This window comes from Idiotropiscis lumnitzeri, chromosome 1 (assembly GCF_059441095.1).
Source record: "Idiotropiscis lumnitzeri isolate Australia: NSW breed Sydney's pygmy pipehorse chromosome 1, RoL_Ilum_1.0, whole genome shotgun sequence".
Lineage (NCBI taxonomy): Eukaryota > Metazoa > Chordata > Actinopteri > Syngnathiformes > Syngnathidae > Idiotropiscis > Idiotropiscis lumnitzeri.
This window is the reverse complement of record NC_142391.1, coordinates 8,580,192-8,603,131: the sequence shown is the minus strand read 5'-3', so window position 1 is coordinate 8,603,131 and position 22,940 is coordinate 8,580,192. Positions and strand designations below refer to the sequence as shown.

The window sequence follows — 22,940 nt, the reverse complement described above, 5'->3', positions numbered from 1 at the left end:
TGAAGCAATTGTCTCTACTCTAAAATCCTTAATCCTCTTATAATTGCACACTGAGAGGCGCGGCAGCAGTCATAACAAGTTGTGTCAATGATCAATGACAGTTTTAGAATTAGAATTAGAAATCCCTTTATTGTCATTGTACTCAAGTATATAGACGGTGTGATGCAGCTTGTCACACAATACGTGGAACCTCGGGGTGTATTTTTCACTCTCAGTGTCCGATTGGTGCGTCTCACCTGGGCAAAGTAGAGCTTGAGCTTGCGGCCGTTGAACTCAGATTCGTGCAGCTCGATACGAGCGCGGGCGGCTGCCTCAGGGGTGTTGAAGTTGATACGGACTCTCCGGAAGCTTTTGAACAACTGGAAGGTTGCCTGATCGTCGTAGATCCGAAAGGCCGCCTCGAATCTTTCCTGCGAAAACAACGTCAACAAATATTTGAGTTTAGTGCCAAGTATGCTGACGAGCTAACATCATGAGACTTGAACCACATCTTCAGAATTGTGAGGCAGACGTGCGCACCACTAGGAACAACATTCTAGGATGATCAAAAACTGTATTTTCATTTTTATGATCCACTGTCTTATAAAGCAAACAACAAAATAACCACATACTATATTTTTTCCCAGTGCAAAGGGCTCACTTGCATCAAAATTAGCATTCAAGGGCAGCACAAAACTGCTGAACAAGAAACAAAAATGTGCAAGAACTCATATTGTACATTTTTTCCACATAAATCACCTCATTTAAAAAAATTGTATTATTGGGTACTATGTTTGTTCCGCATGTCATTCCTAAATCATTTTTTTAGGCCTACTCACATTGTAGTAGAGGGCACTACAAGACCCATCGTAAGCACAAGTAAGAAATGTCTGCCATCTAATGGTGATTGGTGATATTACAAGTTAAAACTACAGTCGACCTGTGCATATTTGCAGTTTGACACCTATAAATATGCAAATTTGCTAATCTTTCTTTACCAATATTTTTTCACATTTGGGATTTTTCACATTTTTCCCCCCTATATTTATTTCCCCATTCCCCTTCTTATGTTTTCCCATGGGGAAATTGGATGTTCAACAGTGTTTTATGAAGAATTTTGTGGGTTTGTAAAAAAAAAAAAAAGGAAAAGACAAAAAAAACATTCAACTTTTGGACACATGCAAACATATGAATTCTTAATAAAAATAATTACTCGAGGGCCCATTTGCCTGCAGTCTGTCATTTGAAAAAAAATACTTAACAACGCATCACAAGTTAAAATGTAATGGGAACAATATATTATTATTAATTATTATTATTGTATGATATGATTGGTAGCATGGATCTTAAGGTGTAAATTTGGTATTTGTCTGGCGACCAGTCCACGTTGTTCCTCACTTATTGTCCAAAGTCAGCTGGTATAGACTCCAGCTCTCCCGCAAAAATAAAGTGAAGACAAGCGCTATAGAAACTGGATTGAGGTAAATTTTCGGATACAGTACATTTTCCTACCTAGTCTGAGTGTCATTTTAGTATGTTCTGTAAGGACGAGTCGTTTTGCAGTATAACCTGTATTGTTTTGCCAATGAGACGAGACAGGGCTAATATTGTTCAGTGATTCACCACCGCCTCCGTCTGAGACTCAGACGTGACTTTAGCTGCCCTTCTTTCATTTTCTTTCAAGTTAATTTGTAATGTGATTTCCAACTTCCTGTCACTTTCCTTCAATCTTCTTTTTTTTTTTTTGGAAATCCCAATGCCATTTCCTCTATCCCCAACATCCTGATGTATTCCATGTATGCTACGTTTCTTCTCAGCGGGCACCCTTGGCCTCGTCGGCCGAGAACTCAATCAGCCAACTCGGCGGGAGAGCGACAGAGAAGAGGCCGCTGGGAGGTGGCACTGCCGGCTGACAAATCAGCGGCGCTTTTCTTGAGGCCTCAGCCCACCAACTCCCTTCACGGCAACAACAAAAAAAAAAGACACTGCAGTGAAATAAGGTCTGGTTTCCAAAGACGCAAAGTCCAAGCACATTCATTCACAATATATATCACAGGGTCAAACTCTCACCACCATTAAAACTTTAGCTGAGGTCTCACAAAATTAGATCATTTGGTCTGACTTTTGAGGCATGCCAGGATGCTCTTTGCGGACTACAGCTCGGCATTCAATACAATCACCGCCCCTCACAGGCACCCCACCCAAGAGTGAACTGCCGCCCCTCTACATCAATGTGTGTCGAGAGGGTCCACTCATTCAAGTTCCTGGGAGTACAGATCTCGGATGACCTTGCCTGGACACACAACACCACAGCAGTGATAAAGAAGGTCCACCAGCATCTGCACTTCTGCAGGGTCGTCAGGAAATACAACCTGGACAAGAAGCTGCTGCTGGCCTTCTACCACACGTCCATTGAAAGCCTGCTGATGTACTGTGACTCTACCGGGTGCAGCAGCTGCACTGAGGCAGACAGAGTGAGGCTTCAGAGGACGGTCAAAACAGCGCAAAGGATTATTGGCTGCCCTCTTCCCTCCCTGTCGGACATCTACACCACCTCAGCAGAGCTCACAAGATCATGAAAGACAATACTCACCTGAGCGCACAACTTTTCGACCTGTTGCCCTCTGGCAGGCGCTACAGGTGCATCAACACAAAGACAAACCGTTTCTTCCAGAGAGCCATCTCCATGCTGAACTCTTGCGCACAATTACCGTTGCCTTGTAGAACTGCAACATAATGTGGCACCCAGAGCACATTTCAACACACTTTTTGTTTTGTCTTTTTATTCTAATTTTATTTATTATTATTTATCTTTATATGTGCACTGGAGAGGGGCAGCTCTCCAATTCTCGTTGTACACCGAGTATAATGACAATAAAGGGCATTCTCATTCTCTCATTCTCAGTATTAACCTGGCTTTAACTTCCTGTATCAATGCATTCGGGTGGATCGAGATGAACCGGAGGTCGTCAGTGTCGCTCCCGCTCACTATCTCCTCCGGCTGCCCCAGGAATCTTGACTCTAATCTTAATTAAATGTGCACTATCGCCGAGAGTCAGTCAGTCCCTTCAGTCTTCCCAGAAACTGAAAATAGTCCTCTGCAAATTCATCACAACCCGACAAAACTCACAATGCCGGCGGATGTCAAGATGTTCAATATGACCTCTATTTATTGTTTATCACTGACAAAAACAAGATCCTTGTTGGAAATTAGATAAATAGGGCAGAAATTCTAAATACATAGATCCACAAAAACCCTTTTATTTATTTATGTATTTATTTTTTTAGTAAATGTAATGTGACATACTCAATGATTGGTCATTTGGCATTTGGGACGAATTGTGACATGCCCTACGTCGTCCTTCGATTGGTTCTTTGGCATTGACCAAAAGGAAGACAGAGCACTCCTACTTATGACGAGAGACTGGATGTGGCGCGCACATACAATCAAAATGGTAAAAAAAAGGAATGGACAGTAGAGAGGAAATATTGGAAAAGTAAACTTGACTTTTTTCCCCTCTTTTCCTAGCAGAGAACGAACGCACATTCCCATAATGTCTCCGTCAACATGACTTTGGCAGTTGCTTGTGCCGCTTGCCCGACGGACCTGCGCTGAACGACAGAAAAGCAAGTGACAATTGGGCGGGGTCTACTCAGTGACGGACTTCTCGTGTGACATCTTGCCCGCTCCAAGACACAGAACATCATCATGTAGTCCGACAGGGCGATTATAGTGAGCAACAAAAAAGTTGTGTAGACTGAGTGGGCCATAACTTTACCTTGTATCACTCAGCAACGCATTTTTTAGTCTGGTTTCATATTCACCATACAAGATTCAGAAACATGGACAATTGATCCTTATTTGTCCAAAAGTGAAAAATTGTGTCTAAACAGTAAATAGAACAGAAAACGGGATGCCAAATATTTTATATTTCTATTTGTATTTATTTTTATTTTTTTTTAAATGTATACAGCGACGGTGCATATTAATTAAACGGTTTCCCGTAAATATGCTAGGTTACAGCCAATGGCTAATTTGCAAAATCTCTCCGTTTAAGAGACGTTACAAACTGTCACGATCTGTATTTGCGGTTTTTGGTTCAGTACTTAGTTTCATGTTTTTTTTTTTTCCTTGTGTTTGGTGTGTCTCGTCATTCTCATTGTGTCCACCTGTGTTCGTCTTCCCAAGCTCCAGTGTTAACCAATCAGGTCCTTCCAACCCTTTGTGTCTTGTCCAGGTGCTCCTCGTTGTCTCGTCAATTTGTTTGTATTTAGTTCCCTGTTTACATTCAGTTCTTGTCAGTGTCAACGTCAGTTGTCCTCAAGCCTGTCTCGCATTATTTTCAGTGAAGTCAAGTCCTTGCGTTTTGCTGCTCCCATTTGTTTTGTATTTTTTGACATTTAATTTACCCCTGCCTCGCTTCCCTGCATTTTTGGGTCCTCCACTTCGTCAACAACCTGACACAACTGATGTCATAATACACAGGGTGTGTTTCCCTCAAACAATCGTTTCTTAGCCCAACGTGACCTGCGGATGCAACGATCGTGTTTACATCGCCACTTAGAATCAGCTCAACAAACGAATGTTAGCGCCTGCGAATCCCACTTAATCTCTTATCCACCACGTAAATCTTCCATGAGTGGCGACCAGCTCCCGTGACTCATGTCATGAAACGGCATACGTGATTAGTGACAAGCGATGCACTCCGTCAAGCTAAATGGATGTTTTGGCACGGGAGGAGAGGTGGGCCAAGCTCGACGGTCATGTTCCATCATATTAACCCCCGAGATGCACAAGTGCAACAAGTGAGCGTGCAACAAGTGAGCGTGCTGATCACTAATTTATGTGATCGCCGTGCGCGAGAACCATGAGGGACGGAGGTGATGAAAAGAAGAGGGGGACTGAGGAAGAAGAGATGGGTGTCGCGTTTCACAAGGTTGAAAATGAGCGCCGGTCTGCGTGCGGACCCACTTCCGTTGTTCGTCTGGTTTTTAAAAGGATGTTGCAAAAATAAGCATGCGTTTCGGATTCCTCTCAATGTTTCTACACTGAGTGAAACGGGATACCGGCTCGTTTATGGCTCCACTGATGTCAAACTGTTTCTTGCCAGTGACGTATATATTAATCAAGTACCATATTTTCACGAGGGGTACACTGTATTAAAAAGCAGTTACGGGTGATATTTCTATTCATACATAAGGCTCACTGTATTATTGGATGCAGGCATGGTAAAAAAATATACGCCATCTTAAAACATACAGAAGCATGCATGCATGTACGTTTTTAAAAAGGCAAAGGGAGAAAAACTGAGTCCGGTTTGACTGTTTTGAGGTATTTAACGCAACACGTTCCCTCTCGTCAGTGTCGGAATCAGTCTAATTGCCGTACGGCTCCTCAGAAACTATGCCAGCGCTTGAGAAAGCTTGAGCAAGCAGACAGTATTCATGTTAATTTGAATGAATGAATGAAAACTGTTAATTATATAAACAAAAGGAAAGCAATTGTTCATGTGTTAAAATGTCATATTTTTATTGATTAATGAAATTCTAGTCCGTCTAAAATAGCCAGCTGAACGACACGCACAGACAGACGGACAACTTGCTGCAGCACCTGCTGCTGTGAGTGGCAGGACATCAGGTGAATTTGCTTAGAACAGCATGTCCTACTTTTCACTCCACAAGTATTCAAACTGCCTGACAAACACGATTCATCTCAGTCAGAACTTCACAGTCACAAATAGTACAAGTACTTGCACCATGAAGGTACTACCACAGGTGGTAACTCTTCAAAATGACTTTTTAGCCACTATATGATGAGTTTTATTCGATCAGGAAGCAAACCCCAACCCCAGCATTTTGTGTGCTGTAGGGAAAGCCTATGCGTTAGATTTGTGCCACGACGGCCGACTGGTTAGCACAATGGCCTCGCAGTGCAGAAGTCGTGGGTTTGATTCCTCTGTGGAGTTTGGATGTTCCCCCCGTGCCGGCGTGAGTTTCCTCCGGGTACTCCGGTTTCCTCCCACATTCCAAAAACATGCAGAGCAGGTTGAATGGACACTCTAAATTGATTCTAATTAATCTCCCTTGACTCTAAATTGTCCCTAGGGATGAGTGTGAGCGCGGCTGGTTGTTCGTCTGTGTGCTCTGTGATTGGCTGCCAATCAGTTCCAGGTGTCCCCCGCCTACTGCCCGAAAATAGCTGGGATAGGCTCCAGCACCCCCCGCGACCCTAGTGAGGACAAGCGGCACAGATAATGGATGGATGGATTTGTGCCACGATTAAGCACCTAAGAGTAAATTCTGAGCACAAAAACATGTTTGGGGCACAGCTGAGTCACTGACTGTCTGCCGAGTGCGCGGTTATGAAGAAGAAGCAGCCGAACCAACAAAGACAAAGTTGCACGCTCGCGAGTTCAAGTGGGGTTGGTGCGCCAAAAGAAAGTGTGGCTTGGCGCCGTTCAAATAAATGACGAGTCGCCTCAGTGCTACTCTTGCAACAAAGTTATACTGCGCAACAACTCTGGAAGAATACATGGAGAAGAAGTCAAGGATTTCACTGCGTTTGACTTGCTAGCTCCCGTGTCTTTTGGCCGGCTTCAACTCTCAGCATCGTCATGAAGTCTGCATTAAAACGTAGGTCAGAACGATTTTAGGAAAAAATTGTTTTAAGATTTTTCTGATTGCGATTTCGATTTGATTTGCGATTTTCTTCACCATGTACAAACCTGACTGAAAACGCCTTTATACCATTAAAAAATATAAAAGCAATTTCTGTAATAAGAGCAGAGCAACATGTATTAAAATACAAGACCACTTATTATGTTCTTCTGTTAAAAGTTGACTGTAAAACTAAGCACATATTTTGGATCTTTCCCGACTCTGTATTCCACTTTAGCAAATAGCACGCTTAGCGACCTCCTCGTTTAAAATGCTACTTGTTAATGGGGTTGTTTATTTGTTATCACGCGGCTCCTGTTGCTGTGCACGGACGTGCATATAGTACAAATAAAGTCAATACTGCTGTGGCGCAAGATAGCTTGACGCCTAGCATTCAAGCTGTCGTGAAAGAAATGACTACGAGCGATTTTTTTATTTTATTTTATTTAAATTTAAAATCAGTGTATTAGTGTGACCTGCTTCGTGAGCACGGGGCACAACGGCCCTTTAAAAAAAAACAACAAAAAAAAAAACACCGCCTTGATGATCTTGAAATCGTGTTGTCTGAGATCGCGATTTCGGTCCCAAAATTCAAAATCATTTAGCCCTATTATAATGTTCGCAAAAACATTGCACATTCCTTGAAAACTGGTTTTACCACCAGATATGTTGAATGGTATTTTTCCTTTGTATCTTATTTTATACCTAGGTGAAAAACAGCCTCATGGCCTAGCCTGATAGAATGTGTCGTGAGCACGTTATTCCCTGTACAGAAAGATGCTGCTTCTGGGGTATTATTTGGAATGAATATAACAAACTATATTTAATATCAGTAAAACAACAATGTATTCTATTACATGTGTTCACTACTTATTATGGAGGGTCCACCAGTAGATTTTAATCTGGTACCTTGTAAATATGTGACAGCAACGACGTGATTGACAGCACGCCAGCGTCGCGTTCCAAAATTAGGCCAGTTTTCATTTCACTGGTGAGTCAACTAATTATGTAGTCTGCAAAATCTCTATATGGTGATTAGGGAGTAGAAAATGAGTGGATTATTATAAACGCAGCCTGAATCGCTTATAAGCGTGTATCCTGTAAGTGGATGTAAAAGGTCTACCACACCCATGTTCAAATGCTGGGATGTTCTGATATAAATTAAATGAGACCAACACATACAGTAAATCATTTTTTAAACAAATCACCTCAAGGTTAGCAAGACCTATAAGTTAAACATGTACAACTCTATAAGGGGGGATTTCTTTTTTCAGAGAGGATGTAAAAATATGTGAAATTCACATTCAAACTCAAGTTAAGTAAAATTCAGTTTTAGTACGCCTTTCCTGACAGCACTGTTTTTCATTCTAGTGTTTGGAACTTTTGACAATTGCCTCCGCCTTGACTAAGCCCTCAGTTCCAGCAAAAAGAAAAACAGCCCAAGTTCTGCTAGATTCCTGAATGTGTTGCAAGCTGCGAGGACAAGGCGTCAAACAGTAAACCTGGCGACGTGGAAACTGCAAGGATTTCTCAAAGTGCTGAGCGCATGATTCTCTGAGTCACCTTTACGTAACCGGCCAAGTTTTTCACCGACGGGATGAATGACCAAGATCGTGACGACAGCTACAGGAAGTTGAGTGACAACCATTCGGACCCCTGCTGCGATAGCTTGTCCAGAACTCCAGGCAGCATTATGACATTCTATATGATCCCACGACGGAAACAGGAGTTTAAAACATTCAGGTAAAGATTAGAAATTAATTTCCAAGCTGCTCTTGAATGTCACTCAGTCTACCTCATACATGCTGCTGCACAAACTAGCAAACTGGGACTATTTCTGCAGGATTTTTTATTATTATTATTTTATCTTGTGATAGCTCATCTGTATACAAATAACAGCCTCTCTGGAGTGCCCTCCCACACATCAAGTGTGAAATTACACAATCAAATACATCTTTAGTTATCTTTGTATTTCTGAAAATGTGTCCTTGAGGGAACCGTTCTGCACTTTGGCGAATTAGCATGATCATCACCTCCACACCAACCAAGTTCCAGAGCAGCCGAGGCACTTTCATGTCAAAGTCAAAAGGTAAGCAGAACTGCAATGTTAAGACAGAATAGCATTAGCTAACATTTTTGACGACATTAGCTACTTATAATAATGTTTTGCCAAGTTCTCGATGGGTGACGGGTCATCTAACACCTGCAGCATGTGTCTGAAGAAACCTCCATACATTTCAGCCCCCATATGATTTAGCGCGCAGGTGTCAAACTGAGAGCCAGCAAGCTCGAACCCTGGAAGTAATGCACACGCACGTATTCAAATGACAGAAGTTTAGTGCGTAGTATGATGGCACATCGCAAACTAAGTGAGTCTTAGCAAAGTGCAGACGTAGTGAACGTGCTTGATTTTTTTTTTCAATTAACCGTAACGGTTCTCCAATTTCATTTTCCTTGCTAAAGGCATTCAACCATATATATATATATATATATATATATATATATATATATATATATAAAATAAATAATAATTATTGTATTATATATAAATTATATATATATATATATATATATCCATACACTAGGGCTGTCAAAATGAAAGCGCTAACTCAAGATTAACTTTTTTTTTAAATCCACACGATTAAATATTTTAACTCAGTTAACTCTGTTTTATTTGCTTCAAAAACGTATTTTCATATTAGCTGTGCATATTTAGCACATCATCTCAGAACAAGTTACCACTGGGCCTTGCAAACCAACATTGCTGGCGTGTGGTGCTTACAACGAAATCTGCTGTATAAGTTTTGAGAATTGTTTAAAGAAAAATTCCTGTAAAAATGACTCCATTTCGACCGTATTAAAGGATCAACGAAAACTATTAGAACAGTCTTTGATTTAAAAGACTTCATATTTGGTGATTTTGGATTAATTACAACATATTATTCAAGTAAATACCTGTTAAAAGCTTCACAAAAAATAGTATCAGAAAAAATGAGATTAATTGAAATTAATTAATGATTTTTTTGCAATTATCTAAATAAGTATGTAAACGCTTGACAATACTAATATATGCATATAAATAAACATAACGACCAGATTGTCGGTAATAGGATTAATGTGTCCCAGTGTACTGTAATCTGATTTCAATCTTCCAGTCTTGGACAGACCGTCCCCAAGAGAGCGTCCACGTCGCCCCCTGTCGATATGGCTCGCTGCTCAGGGTATCGACCTTGCTGCAATAAAACACTCCCCACTGCCTTTGTAGCCATCTCAATGTGCACAAAACATACTGATGCTCATAGTTGCATGCGTGTCAACATTGACCATAAAAGCCGTTTTAGAAGTCTCCCCATTACCTTGCTTCCCATTTGGTTCTTTAAGGTAATTAAAAACGATGGTCCACGCGCATGCAGGATTAATTTACATAATTATTTCAGGAGCATTATTTCTGACTATACTGTATTACCATCCTTGACTCACCGTGAGGCTCCGTGACCTAAATTGTTGGTTTTCACCCAGATCTCATTGAAACATGAGGCGCTGGATTAGACCGAGCTAAATCCACGCACGTGTCACAGATGACTGATTTGCCAAAGCAGGGTAAAAAAAAAACATGAATAAACCTTCTGTATGTCCCAATTAGGCTTTGTTAATCTCATTGTACCAAATGGTGCAAATCCAATGAAAATGTGGATTACAGTCAAGGATTTAAGTGAGTCTAAATGGTTAAGAATGTAGAATATTACACATAATTTGGAGTGAATCAAAGAGCGGGAGGGAAAGGTTTGAAATTCATGTAGATACTGTATTAGTATTACAGTCATTGATTATTTTATTTTTCTCGCTGAAGAAGTCCAGCACAATGTCAAATATGGGTAATTATGGTCAATCTTCGCAATTGCATTACAAAACTCATTAAAAATCGAGTTCAGAATGTTCAGAGGTGTGCGTGTATATATATATACATATATACACACTGAAACACATCTCCAATTTAAATGTAATCAGTCGGTATCTGTATAGAAAGACGTACGGCGTCTATATCCATGGCTGAGGTTACGTGTACTTGGATTGTGTTTCCGTACGTGCAAAGAAAACGTGTTACGTCATCTGTGTTTGTGTTGACGCAAGCGGACGAACGCTGATTTGTCAGTGAACCCGACGCACGTTGGAAACCGGACGCCGGCTTTACATAAGGACAATCGTCACAGTCTCGAATCTTCTTACACAGCTGACATTTATTAATTTGTCACCGTCAAACTATAAAACATACAAAAATATAAATATACAACTGCAATATACAATATTTACAAAGATAATGAAAAGAAAAGTATCGCATCACTATCAAGTAAACGAGTGTAAACATATTTGTTAGCAGCAAAACATACCTCGATGACTGCACAATAATCCTGAGGGAAATGAGCTTCAAATGTTGGCAGAAAAGTCACTTCAGAAACTTCTTATTCAGCCGACAAACAAAATTCAGCTTGTCAATAATGTCCAACGGCACTTTGCCTTGTCACGTACAGAGCGCATGAGCATGAACAGTGCAACTCTCAAACACGTCCCCGGAGCAACAAACAATATAATTCCTTTCCTATTGTTCCACGTACAAAGGATTCACAAATAGGAAAAGAAAACTTGCATGACAACTATGCACAAGTTATCAATAAAGTCAACTTGCCAATTGTTTGATGAATAATAAAATTATAATAAATTAAATGACAAATAATATTTTGGCAGTTAAAAGGACACTCAAACTGCAATCCTGCGTTCTACCTATTTCCACCACTTGACTGATCCATTCGCTTCAGTCTGTGAGGTCACTGTCTCCTGCAGAATTAAATTCTCCATGTTGACAGGCACTAAATGAACTGTATTGTAGTTCACCCTCGCCTTAATCCCGTTTGTTTCAGCCAGCACATTTTATTATGGTGCCGTCAGCTATCAAACCTTCGTGGACGCACCCCAATAAAACCGTTCCGACTCCTCAGGTGATTGAATGTCAGAAGTGCGCCCGTGTTGTGAGTCGTGCGTTGATGCCCCTGTGATGAAAAGCTTTCCATTACTGCCAGGGAAAGAACTGGCTGTTACCCAGAGGGCAATCTGCTGACGGATGGCTCGTCGGGGTCACAGTTTTAGCGACCGTACTTGACCGGCAGGCTTTACGTTTTGAGCCACATTCAAACAGAGCCAACGTGCTGGCTGTCCTGTTGTTTTTTTCTCTTTGCACCTGTCAACTTTTGAATCAGTGAAACGGTTTAAATGTATGAGCTCAAAATTCGGTGATCCCATGACTGCCCATCTATTTGATTCATATCAATCCATCCATTTTCTGTCGCATTCGTCATTATTAGGGAGACAAAGTTCAAGTTACCTGGACTTATCTTCATTAAAACTATTGCATGTTTTTTTTTCCCCAATACTGGTGGAAACCACACAAACTCGCATATTCTGCCTGTGAGGCAGGTATTTTTTGTGGTATCGAGGTAAGAGCGTCTCCAGGTCAGTGCCGATTGGGCCGCACAGCCCCACCCACATTTTTCTTATCACTCAACTAACGGAATGGTCACAGAATTGTGCAGTCACAGTGGCAGAGATGCAACGAGTAACAACATTACTACTACTCTTAACAATGCGACTTATTAATAAGGTACTTTAACGGTATTCCTAGCTGTACTTTTTTGTTTAAAATATATATATTAGAATTAATAAATTAACTTTTCTTGCAACTTCATGATTGATGTGAAATACATAAAAAATGCATTATAGAATGTTTTGAACAAATTACAATTATATTGTATAAGCAAGTATTTAGTGGTAAAGAAAAGAGTGGAGTAGAACTGCTGGAAGATAAGCCCCCATTTGTCTTTGGTTGTCTCATCAGCTCTCTAATTTTGTCCTCCATAAAAATAAAAAAGTAATGGCATAATTCAAACAATAAAAGAAAAATTCACATTTTGCAACAATTGGTTGGCAATTGTGTTGGTCCTCCTGCTATGCTCATCCTGCCCACTTGGGGGCAGTATAAGACACACGGATTAAAGTACTGTACACAGACGTCTCAGCTTCTTAGTACGGCACTAATATTAGTCATTCTTCGCAGAGGATAAAGGAAATGATGGCGATGATCTGATCATTTGAATCTGGTGTGTTGCAGCAGCGAGAGATGGAAAACAAGCAGGACTGTGGCCCTCTGAGCACAGGATTGAAGAACCCTCCGATCGAGGATAAGCGGTACACAAAATAGATTGATGGATGAATTTTCCCCCGGAGATGTTCAAGTAAGTGTAGCCAAATGCTTGATATCTGATGTTGGTGATCAAAGATTACTGGAGTGAAGATGCAATTTGGCAAGAAGGCAGCATGTCAGGGTACAAATTGAGTTATTATGCGCTGAAAACAATCTTTAGAGTGATTCTCTCAGATAAACAGCATGTTCCATTTTTCCATGACAGTAAAATTGGGCTCCAATTGCATCCCTTGGCGATCTGTTTTATTATCGCTGCCAAAAAAATGTTGTGTTTTCATCAGGTTGGGGTTTGATTGTTTTTCATGCGTTGTTTACACACAAAATATTTTTACACTGGGCAAACATTTCTTATCCAACTAGCTTGGGCAAGTTGTCATTTCAAACCAAGTTTCATCCAAATCTGATCTAGATTGCTTATGTGTGACAACGATTTACATTTCACAATGCTTATATCATTCTCATGTCATTATTTATTGTGCTTATCAGTGTGATTCACAGAAACGCATTCATATTTTTCCCCAGTAGCCAAAAAACAAATAATTTTTCAAGTTTTTTTTGTATTTTTATTTGTTGGACTTCAATGCTAAGTGGTTTTCTATTACAGTGGAACCACCTACAGTAAGTGGGACGCTCCAAAAGACGTTCACAAATTATAGTTACCGTTAGGGTTAGCCTGGGTTAGCAGTGGAAATTATGGATAATCATTGATACATGCGCAATACTTTTAAAATATATCATCCGTAAACCATTTAATTTCAAGGGTAACATTTTAAGATCAGTATGAAACTGTACACTGTTTAGGGTTTGTGATAGGTTGTTTTTATGGTTAAAACTATTATAGGCAATTATTTAAAAATGAATAAATAAATAAATAAATAAAATAAATAAAATAAATAAAATAAATAAAATAGATAAAATAAATAAAATAAATCAAATAAAATAAATAAAAGAAATAAACAAACAATGGTTGGTTTCATGGTTAAAACTATTATAGGCAATTATTTAAAAATGAATAAACAAATAAATAACATAAAATAAATAAAATAAATAAAATAAATAAAATAATTAAAATAATTAAAATAAATAAAATAAATAAAATAAATAAAATAAATAAAATAAATAAAATAAATAAAATAAATAAAATAAAATAAATAAACAAACAATGGTTGGTTTCATGGTTAAAACTATTATAGGCAATTATTTAAAAATGAATAAATAAATAAAAAAGGCGTGGCGTTGTCAGTTCCTGGTGTTTATTTTACTATTCGCGGCATGGCTCGTTCCCTATCCCCCAAGAATATCAGGGGTTTACTGTAAATTCATTTTAGCATGCTCCCGTTTTCTCCTAACATCATCGCTTTGGTCATTTTGTCATTGTGATGGCGGCGTAACCGGATCCACCGCCCAGGACATCGTCCTTTGTCTTACGTCACGCTCACGGGCGCAAGCCCTAACCTTCAGCCGACACTTGAGCCACGGCACGTCTCTAAGGTTTCAAGCCAACGTGAGCCGCTCAGCTCAACATGCCCAGCCGTCCAGGCCGCGGGAGCAGGCACACCTGAGCCCCCGCAGACCAGCAGTTCTCCGGGCCTTGAATCGTTCAACCCTGCCACACAGGCTCTGGTTTCCGGAAAGTGCAGAACTTGATCCGGTTGCAGTGTGTCCCATCCCGGGCCTCAAAGAGCGGTCACTGTGCATCCTGACGGCGGCGGTCGCCTGCTGCTCCTGCATCATGTTAACATTTTGACCAAATTCACGTTTTAATCAGTGGCGACTGAGAGGCCTGCCAGTGTCCTGTACTGACATAGTCTAGTGGACACTCGCCCTAAAGAGCAAAGCGTGCATATATTGAAAGACGGGTCTCACTCTCAATCACTGAAATGGATGTGACGAGCGGCGCGCCACACATGTACGTTTTTTTTTTTTGTTGTTTTTTTTTTAACACAAGCTTCCAATTTCATCCGCATATGAAATTGTAAATGTGGTTACGTATTGTTGTAAAAAAACAATGGATGTGTACTGTATACACTGTATTTTATTTACTTTGCAGAAGACAGGTGACTGAGTCTCACTCACTTAACACCAGGAAATAGTAGCATATGGAATTCCTTGGCATATTGCTTAAAGGAGATGTCAACCCAAAAAATGTCTTAGCAAGAAAGTTCTATGCAGGCCCGCTCGTCTAAACATGGCATTCTTATTCATATTGCCTTTGTGGAATATGAATAAAGCAATAAAATCCACCCGCTTTTAGCCATCTCAGGGCGGCCATTTTGCCACTTCTGTCAGCTGAAAATGACATCACAGTTGCTCAGGGCTCAGCTAACGACCAATCACGGCTCACCTTCAGAACACGGGCGAGCCGTGATTGGTCGTTAGCTGAGCAACTGTGATGTCATTGTCAGTTGACAGATGTGACAAAATGGAAGCTCCCGAGATGGCTAAAAACGGGAGGATTTTGCTGCTCAATTAACATTCCACAAACACAGTATGAATAAGAATATCAGGCTTCGACTAGTGAAGGCACATCGAACATTCAATTGCAAATATTTTGCGGGGGTTGGCGTCCCTGCCTACATCTCTTGGGAGAAAACTAGTACGCCTTCTGCTGTTTTCTAAAAATAAATAAATAATTCTATTCCATTCCATTCTGGTGCCTGTGGTTTTTATTGTTCTACAAGTTGTCTCATTGCCTGTTTTTTTGCTATTTTTAAGTCGCTGTTTAATCAGTTGCAGCGCCTCGAATTTTACGCTACGTGCTTCCATGACGCCAATAAAGCCTTTTCATTCCATTCATGCCCGAAAGATGCCTCTCAAACCTTAGGAACATTTGCTAAATGGTCACAGCATCACAATGAGATGATGCCGAGCTTGACGCTTTTGTTTTTGACATGATCACAAATGAGAGGCAGTGACAAATTGTTTGAGCGGATCACAAACGGCGGCGAGACAACGAGAGCAAAAAAAAAAAAACATGTCCGAAGTCCTGCTGAACCACAAATAGCGCATTAGTCATCAAATTGTTTATGGCTCCGACAAAGCCGCAATGTATTTGACGCGCCGACATACAAAGGGAGATTAGGACAAGTGGAAAGTGACAGAGTGTGCTGGAAAGTTAACAGCATTCATCTATACAAGTATGCTATTGTGACTGCGTGTGTATTTTTTTTCCCCCCGTGTAACAGCTTGCGACGCATTCCCTGTCGTAATCATTTTGATTTAAACTACTCAACTGATTGCCAACAGGTCATAAAGTCGCCACGATTGTTGCGTTGGATCTCGCTTAATTGAAAGAGACACATTTCAGTGACGGAGCGGCAGCATGAAAGCACTTAACAAGAGAAACAACCATTTGGCATGCGATTTAATGACTTAAACAAAATGGAAAAGGAGGAAGACGAGGGCAGACGTTCCGATAAAGCACAAATGGGAAACCTTTTTCCTACCACGGGGAAAGTTCACAGTACTACTGTAAGTATTGTATATGAAAAAAAATTCACATCAAATTCTAGTGATATAATGAATTATGAGCTTTTGTGGCATAAATATATTAATAAATTCATTAATATTTTTGTTGGATGGCATGAATTTGGCCTAAAGTATACAGTAGATTTGGACTCCATTAACCAAAAGTGATAATGCTTGTGATGATGTCATTGCATCAGCCTCAGCCATAAAAACGACTTCAAGCTAGTTTTGCTTTTAAAAAAAACAAAATTTAGACATTATATCTTTGTCAACGAACATTTATACAATACAATACAGCTTTAATTATATCGCGCATTTCACAACAGCTAGAGCTGTAACAAAGCGCTTTCCATATGGTGCAATATAAATTAGCGGGTCATTAGAACACAAGGTAAAACACACAAACAACCGATACCAGAAGAACAGCACGGCAGCGTCAATCTCATGTTGAGTTGAAAGCTAAAGAATAAAAAGTATTCAAACGAGTTTTAAAAGTGGGCAGAGAGGGGGCTTGCCTAACATTTAATGCGAGGTCATTCCATAGGGAAGGACCGGTAACAGAAAAGGCACGACCCCCCCGGAGGGGGTTCCTCGGGACCTCCAGCAACATTTGGTCCACGGACCTGAGGCAGCGGGCAGGTGCGTAGGGGTGGAGGAGCTCCGAGAGGTACGCTGGGGTTGAGGCCATTTAAAGATTTAAAGACGAACAGAAGTATTGTAAAGCGAACTCTAAAGTACACTGGGAGCCAGTGAAGAGAAGTTAAGATTGGGGTTAACGTGAGCCGTCTTCAGAGCTCCAGTTAAAAGTTGAGCAGCAGCGTTTTGCACCAGTTGGAGGCACTTGAAAGTTTTTTTTTTTAACCATTTTACTCATTCAGGAACCAATATTTTCCCAGGTAATTGAGAACTGATTCTAAAAATGGGCTTTCATAAAGAAATAAAATACATGTAAAAACAAATAAAAATGGGGTGAGTCGATTCCTGGCAGTTTTTTTATTTTTATTTTTTTATTTACGGTATGACTCAGCCCCTCCGGTTATTACTATAACTCAAAAACTCTCTAAATCTGGCAGGCATATGCTGGCAAATTCATTTTGGAAATTCCGCCCCTGTAGCCAATTTCCGTGAAGAATAAAAAAATATTGGTAGGCATGCCTATCATGAGTAGAACCCAAAAATAATAACCAATAAATCAACCCCAGAAAAGCAAGTATTTCATTTGGGTTTAAGGCACCCAGGTTCATTTAGCCAATTTCAAAGTTTCCTCCAAAAAAAAAAAAAGCAAACAAATCCTAGAAAAGTTTCTGTGATTAGACAAACAGGTGACACTAATTGTTGAGGAATTTGAGTTTTTGTTATTGGATGTAGGCAGAGCAAGGCAGCAAAGTTGTCAGGGAGAGTGAATCTCACGTCGCAGTTGGACTGACCAATACGAAACGATCACTTCTCATTTGAAGACAATTTACATGCCCTTTACTTTTTCAGTCTTTCAAATGAACAAATATGTTTTGCACAAATTTAAATTTTCAGAAAAAAATGTGACGTGACGCAAGTTTACATGGAAGGGTTAAATAACTCAAAACTGTCAAAATGTACACGTAGTTATTTATGCATTTCCACTTCTTTCTGAATCAATATCGGAACATTTAAGTATCAAATCTAAATGTGCAACAATTAATCGATTATTAAATTAATAATTATCTTCGATAATCAATTAATCGTTTAAACATCTTTTTTTTTAATTGGACAAGTGACTACAAATGATCTTACGTTCCGCTTCTCAGATGTAAATATCCGATTTTTGTAGTCAATTCCAAATAAAACATTTGCTTTTCCCTCGAACATGAACGGACCAAACTAGTAACTGAATCATAATTTATTTATGCTTGTGCATTTTCTGCACTCTCATTTGAAATAATGTACTACTATTTTTAATCGACAAAATAAATTCACAGATTGATTGATTTTTAAATTAATCGTTAGTTGAAGCCTCAATCTAATCCAGATAAAATTTAAAGAATGAACATCAAAACAATACCCGGCCCCACAACATACAGAAGATATGGATGACGCTAAAAAGTTTTTTTCTAAATTTGATGACTCGCCATAAAACAGATCACTCGTAATAAGCCAGGATCACAAGGTTAAATCTTGAGTGTGATGAAAGTTGCGCTCCCGATGCTCGGATTTCCTTCAAACTCAGAATAGTTTCATGTTTTCACGAATGCTCTCTGCAGACTTGCTTGCGTAATCTTTAGTATATCATTTAAAACAACCGTTCTACCCAATAAGTAACATCTTGTTTAATCAACACAGAACATTAACTCCAGACTTCCCAAATAAAATGAACATTGACTCCCTTCGCACTACGACCTTGTGTCCTGCGTTATTGCTAACGCCAGTCGACTTTACAGGTCATGACGGCCTCGTCACAACCAAATATGACAATGCCTGCTGTCAGACCCGGAAAACGAGCTCATTAACCCTCACGGCAACGATGCGGCCTTTGTTTTCGCCCAGCATGGCCACAAAGATAAGTGGAATGAAAGCCTCGCACCAGTACGTCCATTCTGCCGAGATGGTCCGACCTACTTGTTCTGACTATAGCCTCTCTGTTTGCCGCATTATTCATGTAACCAGCAGGGAGTTCGCCAAGAGCATAATGTTTTTCCTCCAACAAAGGGTACTTTCACACCAGCATACTTCAGTTCGTTGCAATCAAACTTGCGTTTGTTTCCACCGTCAGCAATCAAACTCGGCTATGGTTCCAAACAAACACTGTCGCAGTTCCGCTGATGAATGCTCGCATTAAGCCGTCATCCTGTTCACGTTCTTGCGGCCAAAAGGAGAAGACAGCAATCTCACATCTTTGCTTTTGACATATTTTGGTTGTCGCCAAGGCAAGATTGTAAAGTTCACAAACAAAACTTAATTGAAGCAGAAAAAGCAAACTATACATTTAAATGCCACAAAACTTGCAAGCCTGTCTGGTTATTTTTAATCTTGTGAGATCAGGGACATCAGATAGGGGGGCATCTTGTTAAGTGATAATATTGAAAAGAGAGAGAGAAAAAAAAACAAGATGAGACTGACTGAATTTAATCTACTCTTACACTCATTCCTTCTCTTGCGCAGCAGAAAACCAGGATTAAACATGTTCTTTGTGCCGCTTCGAAAGTCAGCCCTTCTCCGTCTGCTCTTTTAATTGTGTGCGCATCCTTCTTTTCTTTCCGGGTCACAATGGCATAGGTTATCCGATAAGAGCTGCCCGACAGTAAGTTTTAAAAGAGGACGACACTTCAGCTACGACAGGGCTTGTCCATTCTGTCTGGTGAGGATCAACGGGCACCGGCCAATAAAAACACTTGAGTGGTATCTTGAAGAATTACAAATTAATTTTCTAGTTGATCTTTCAAGCGTTGCGTTTTTAAGGATTTAAGTAATTTTTATTCTCACACCCACACTCATTTCCACATGACAAAGCATGGAGGTCCCACGTAATTCTAATTCTAAATCCCAACCCTTGTGAAAATAAAAATAGAACAAAATAAGATAAAAATAAATACAAAAGAGATCATGGTTTGAGAGGCATAAAATTATAATGGTAGTGTTGAGTTGTTGAATTTTGGTTGTTGAATAAATACTAAGTTTTGAAATCAATAAAAAAAAAATATTAATCATGATCTTAATGGGATTAAAAATAATTGTTCTTATAATTTTTTTACGTAATTTCCCAGCCCTAACCACATGACCTCACGCCATCAGATATAACAAAAGTAAATAAATGTAAAGACCTTCCCAGACAGTGACAACTGCCTTCAACACAACACGGTGGTTAATTAAAGGCAGTGTCAAACTTTACACCACTACCTGCAAAAGGTAGAATATCGTCCCCTCACCAACTGGCTATGACAAGACAGACAAGCAACAGAATATCCATCCATCCATTTTCTATAGCGCTTGTCCTCATTAGGTTAGCAGGTGAGCCGGAATCTATCACAGCTAACTTTGGGCGAGAGACGAGGCACGCGTAGACAAATTAATATTCACAACCACATCCATACCTCTTCAACGAACGTGACATGCATGTATTTGGAATGTGAAAGGAGGATAACAGCGGGAGAATATGTCACGTCCAAGAAGAATAGAATAGAATAGAAATGGATGGAGCCTAGATTTGAACTCAGAACATCAGAGATGTGGGGCAAGCCCACCAGAATGTTTTTAACACACACAAAAAAAGTATTCTTTTTATGAAAGTAAACTGTGTTGCCTATCTGGGATCCAATTAAATACCTACAAAGATAATGCTGACTTCTGAACCACAGTATCAGAGATGTAGTCATTTAAAAATGTTAATTTTTCACGTTATTGTACACAATGACGTTGGGCTGCACTGCATCACACCAAGAGCGGTTTCTAAAATTTGGGTTACCTAACTCCCCGAGAGGGACAAAAGATTAGAAAAACCTCTCAGTGAAATGCTGTGCAAACTATACAACCACAAGCAGAATGAAATGCAAAATGATCAGAATTCTTTTACATATAGATAGTGCAGGTGTACCTAATATTGTGGTCGATTACTGAATTTCTAAGTGTGCACCTGCAATGCTGATAGGTTTAAAGGTTGAGTGACAATGCACCCCATGCATGCAGGCATGTGCCCCCCCCCCACTCAAGTCATCCCACCGCCACCTTCCAAGAGCACAGGTTGCGCATTCTCTCGACTGGTGCATCGTTAATCAGCACCTCGTTACCGCATTACAAGGCACTAAACGGCACCATTCGTCGCTCGCGCAACGCGCGCGCCGCGCGTACCCTTGCACCCATTGATAAAAATAACGTCACAACGTCTGCATGCATTCCGCGCGCACAGCCGCCAGTTTCGTACCTGCATTTTGTGTGACGTAAACACCTCGACGTCTACCTCGCAGGCGATGATGGTGACCATCTCCAGTTTCATGTTTATCGACGGCATTCCCCTCGCGTGGGTGGGATCGCGTGAGAGAAAGAAAAAGAAGAAAAGTCGCTCTCTCGTGCGCTCCGCGCGAGCTTGCAGTCAGCTTAAAAAGTCCACGAGGCTGACAGTGTGTGAATGTGTGCTCGCTGGACTAGAGGAGAGCTGCTGAGTGATGCTGCAGCACAGCCACAACTCGCGCAGCCCCGCCTCCCCCCTCTCGCAGTGCCACGTTGACGTCATCAGCACGCTCACGTTTACGCCACTAGTGAAGCGAGCCGAGCAGAGGAACACTGCGGGGGGGGAAAAAAGACACGGTCCGGTTTCCTCCGCTTTTTTTTTTCTTTACAATACTGGAAGTGGGGCTTGATGAGGAAAAAAAAAGACATGGTTCTGCGCTACATGTCCTTCTTTGTTAACTTTTGCATTGCGCACAAAAAGCAGCCAGCCTCTTGCAATACGGAATGAGCAATACAAGATGAACTGATCACAAATTAAATATAGTATATTGAGTGCACTTCATAAAAGCACAACTTTCTATTGTGAAATTTGTCCTGTTCAATAAAATGCTGAAAGTTCATTGCCAACATGTGAGAGTATTTAAGAACCGTGGATTGTCTGAAGCTCACACATACAGAAATTCAATGTTGTTTTGCAAAAAAATCCTTCCAACACTTTTTTTCCCCCCCTCAGCACTACAATAAAGTATACCATAATTTTACATCCATTCCAGTAGTTGGCAGTGGCGCTCTCATTGCCTATTATGCTCAGGTAGGATTAACTCTCCGGTGTAGGTTGGTTTTGCAACAAAAAATGCTATTATTTATAGTTGTGGCGGAGAGTGGGTGGTAGCGCGAATTGTTTTCTTCTTGCTAGGGGGACGTAACGGAGAATAATTGAGAAGCACTGCGCTAAGTGCTAATGTAACGTATGAGTTGTATAATTATATGTAGTACCAGATGTGACCTGTAGGAGGCAGCACAATGCCAAAGGTCAAATACTCTGTATGTCACAACATTTCCTCCTTTTCCTCATTACAGTATGCTTTTTTTCCAGGGGGGATGGGTGGGGTTCAGTTTCCCAAAATATAGAGCAGAAAAACTGCACCCATTTTTCAAAGCGCATTTCCTCCACCTAGTGTACTGAAACGGAATAGTATCTCACAATTGAAGCAACGTTACATAAGTGTCAGCTGCTTGCGCTCAGGATTGACTAGCTCAAAAATGCAAGGCCATGTTGTGGCCATGCAGGTAATAAGCTCAATAAATGGAACATTAAATATGAAAATTTGACGAGCAGCGTTGTTGACTGGGGATTAAGCGAGTCGCAGCACCGTCACTCACAAAGCAGCCGACGAGGCGCCGCTTTCCTTAATTACAAGGACACGCGGTGAGACACTTTCCGCTGCAGCTCAGCACCAGTCATTACAAAAATCCCACAGACGCTCCGTTGCATAATCACCAAGCATACCATGTCTTCTTTCCGTCACTCTCATCATCCCTATCGCTCGTTTCGTAATAATTGCCGGGCCGTGTGAGGCGGCTAAGTCCCCAATAAGCCATTAATATAAAAGCTGCAGGTGCTGAGGCTTTTTTTATGTCCGTGCATGTCCATGTAGGGCAGACG

General features: G+C 40.5%; 1 protein-coding gene across 2 annotated transcripts in view; it reads right to left on the bottom strand.

Moving 5' to 3' along the window:
* The window catches only part of rcan3 (regulator of calcineurin 3), a 38,903-nt gene that overhangs the window by 3,962 nt on the left and 12,001 nt on the right, over positions 1–22,940 (bottom strand). Inside the window, exons 1-2 of one of the 2 annotated variants that reach the window (XM_088314758.1) lie at positions 21,249–21,508; positions 237–410 (exon numbers count right to left, since the gene is read on the bottom strand). In XM_088314758.1, the coding sequence (XP_088170884.1) occupies positions 237–410; positions 21,249–21,335 (261 nt within the window). In that variant the 5' untranslated portion in view covers positions 21,336–21,508. Of the gene's footprint in view, positions 1–236; positions 411–21,248; positions 21,509–22,940 lie in introns of those variants that run through there. The other variant, XM_088314750.1, reaches the window with a different exon arrangement.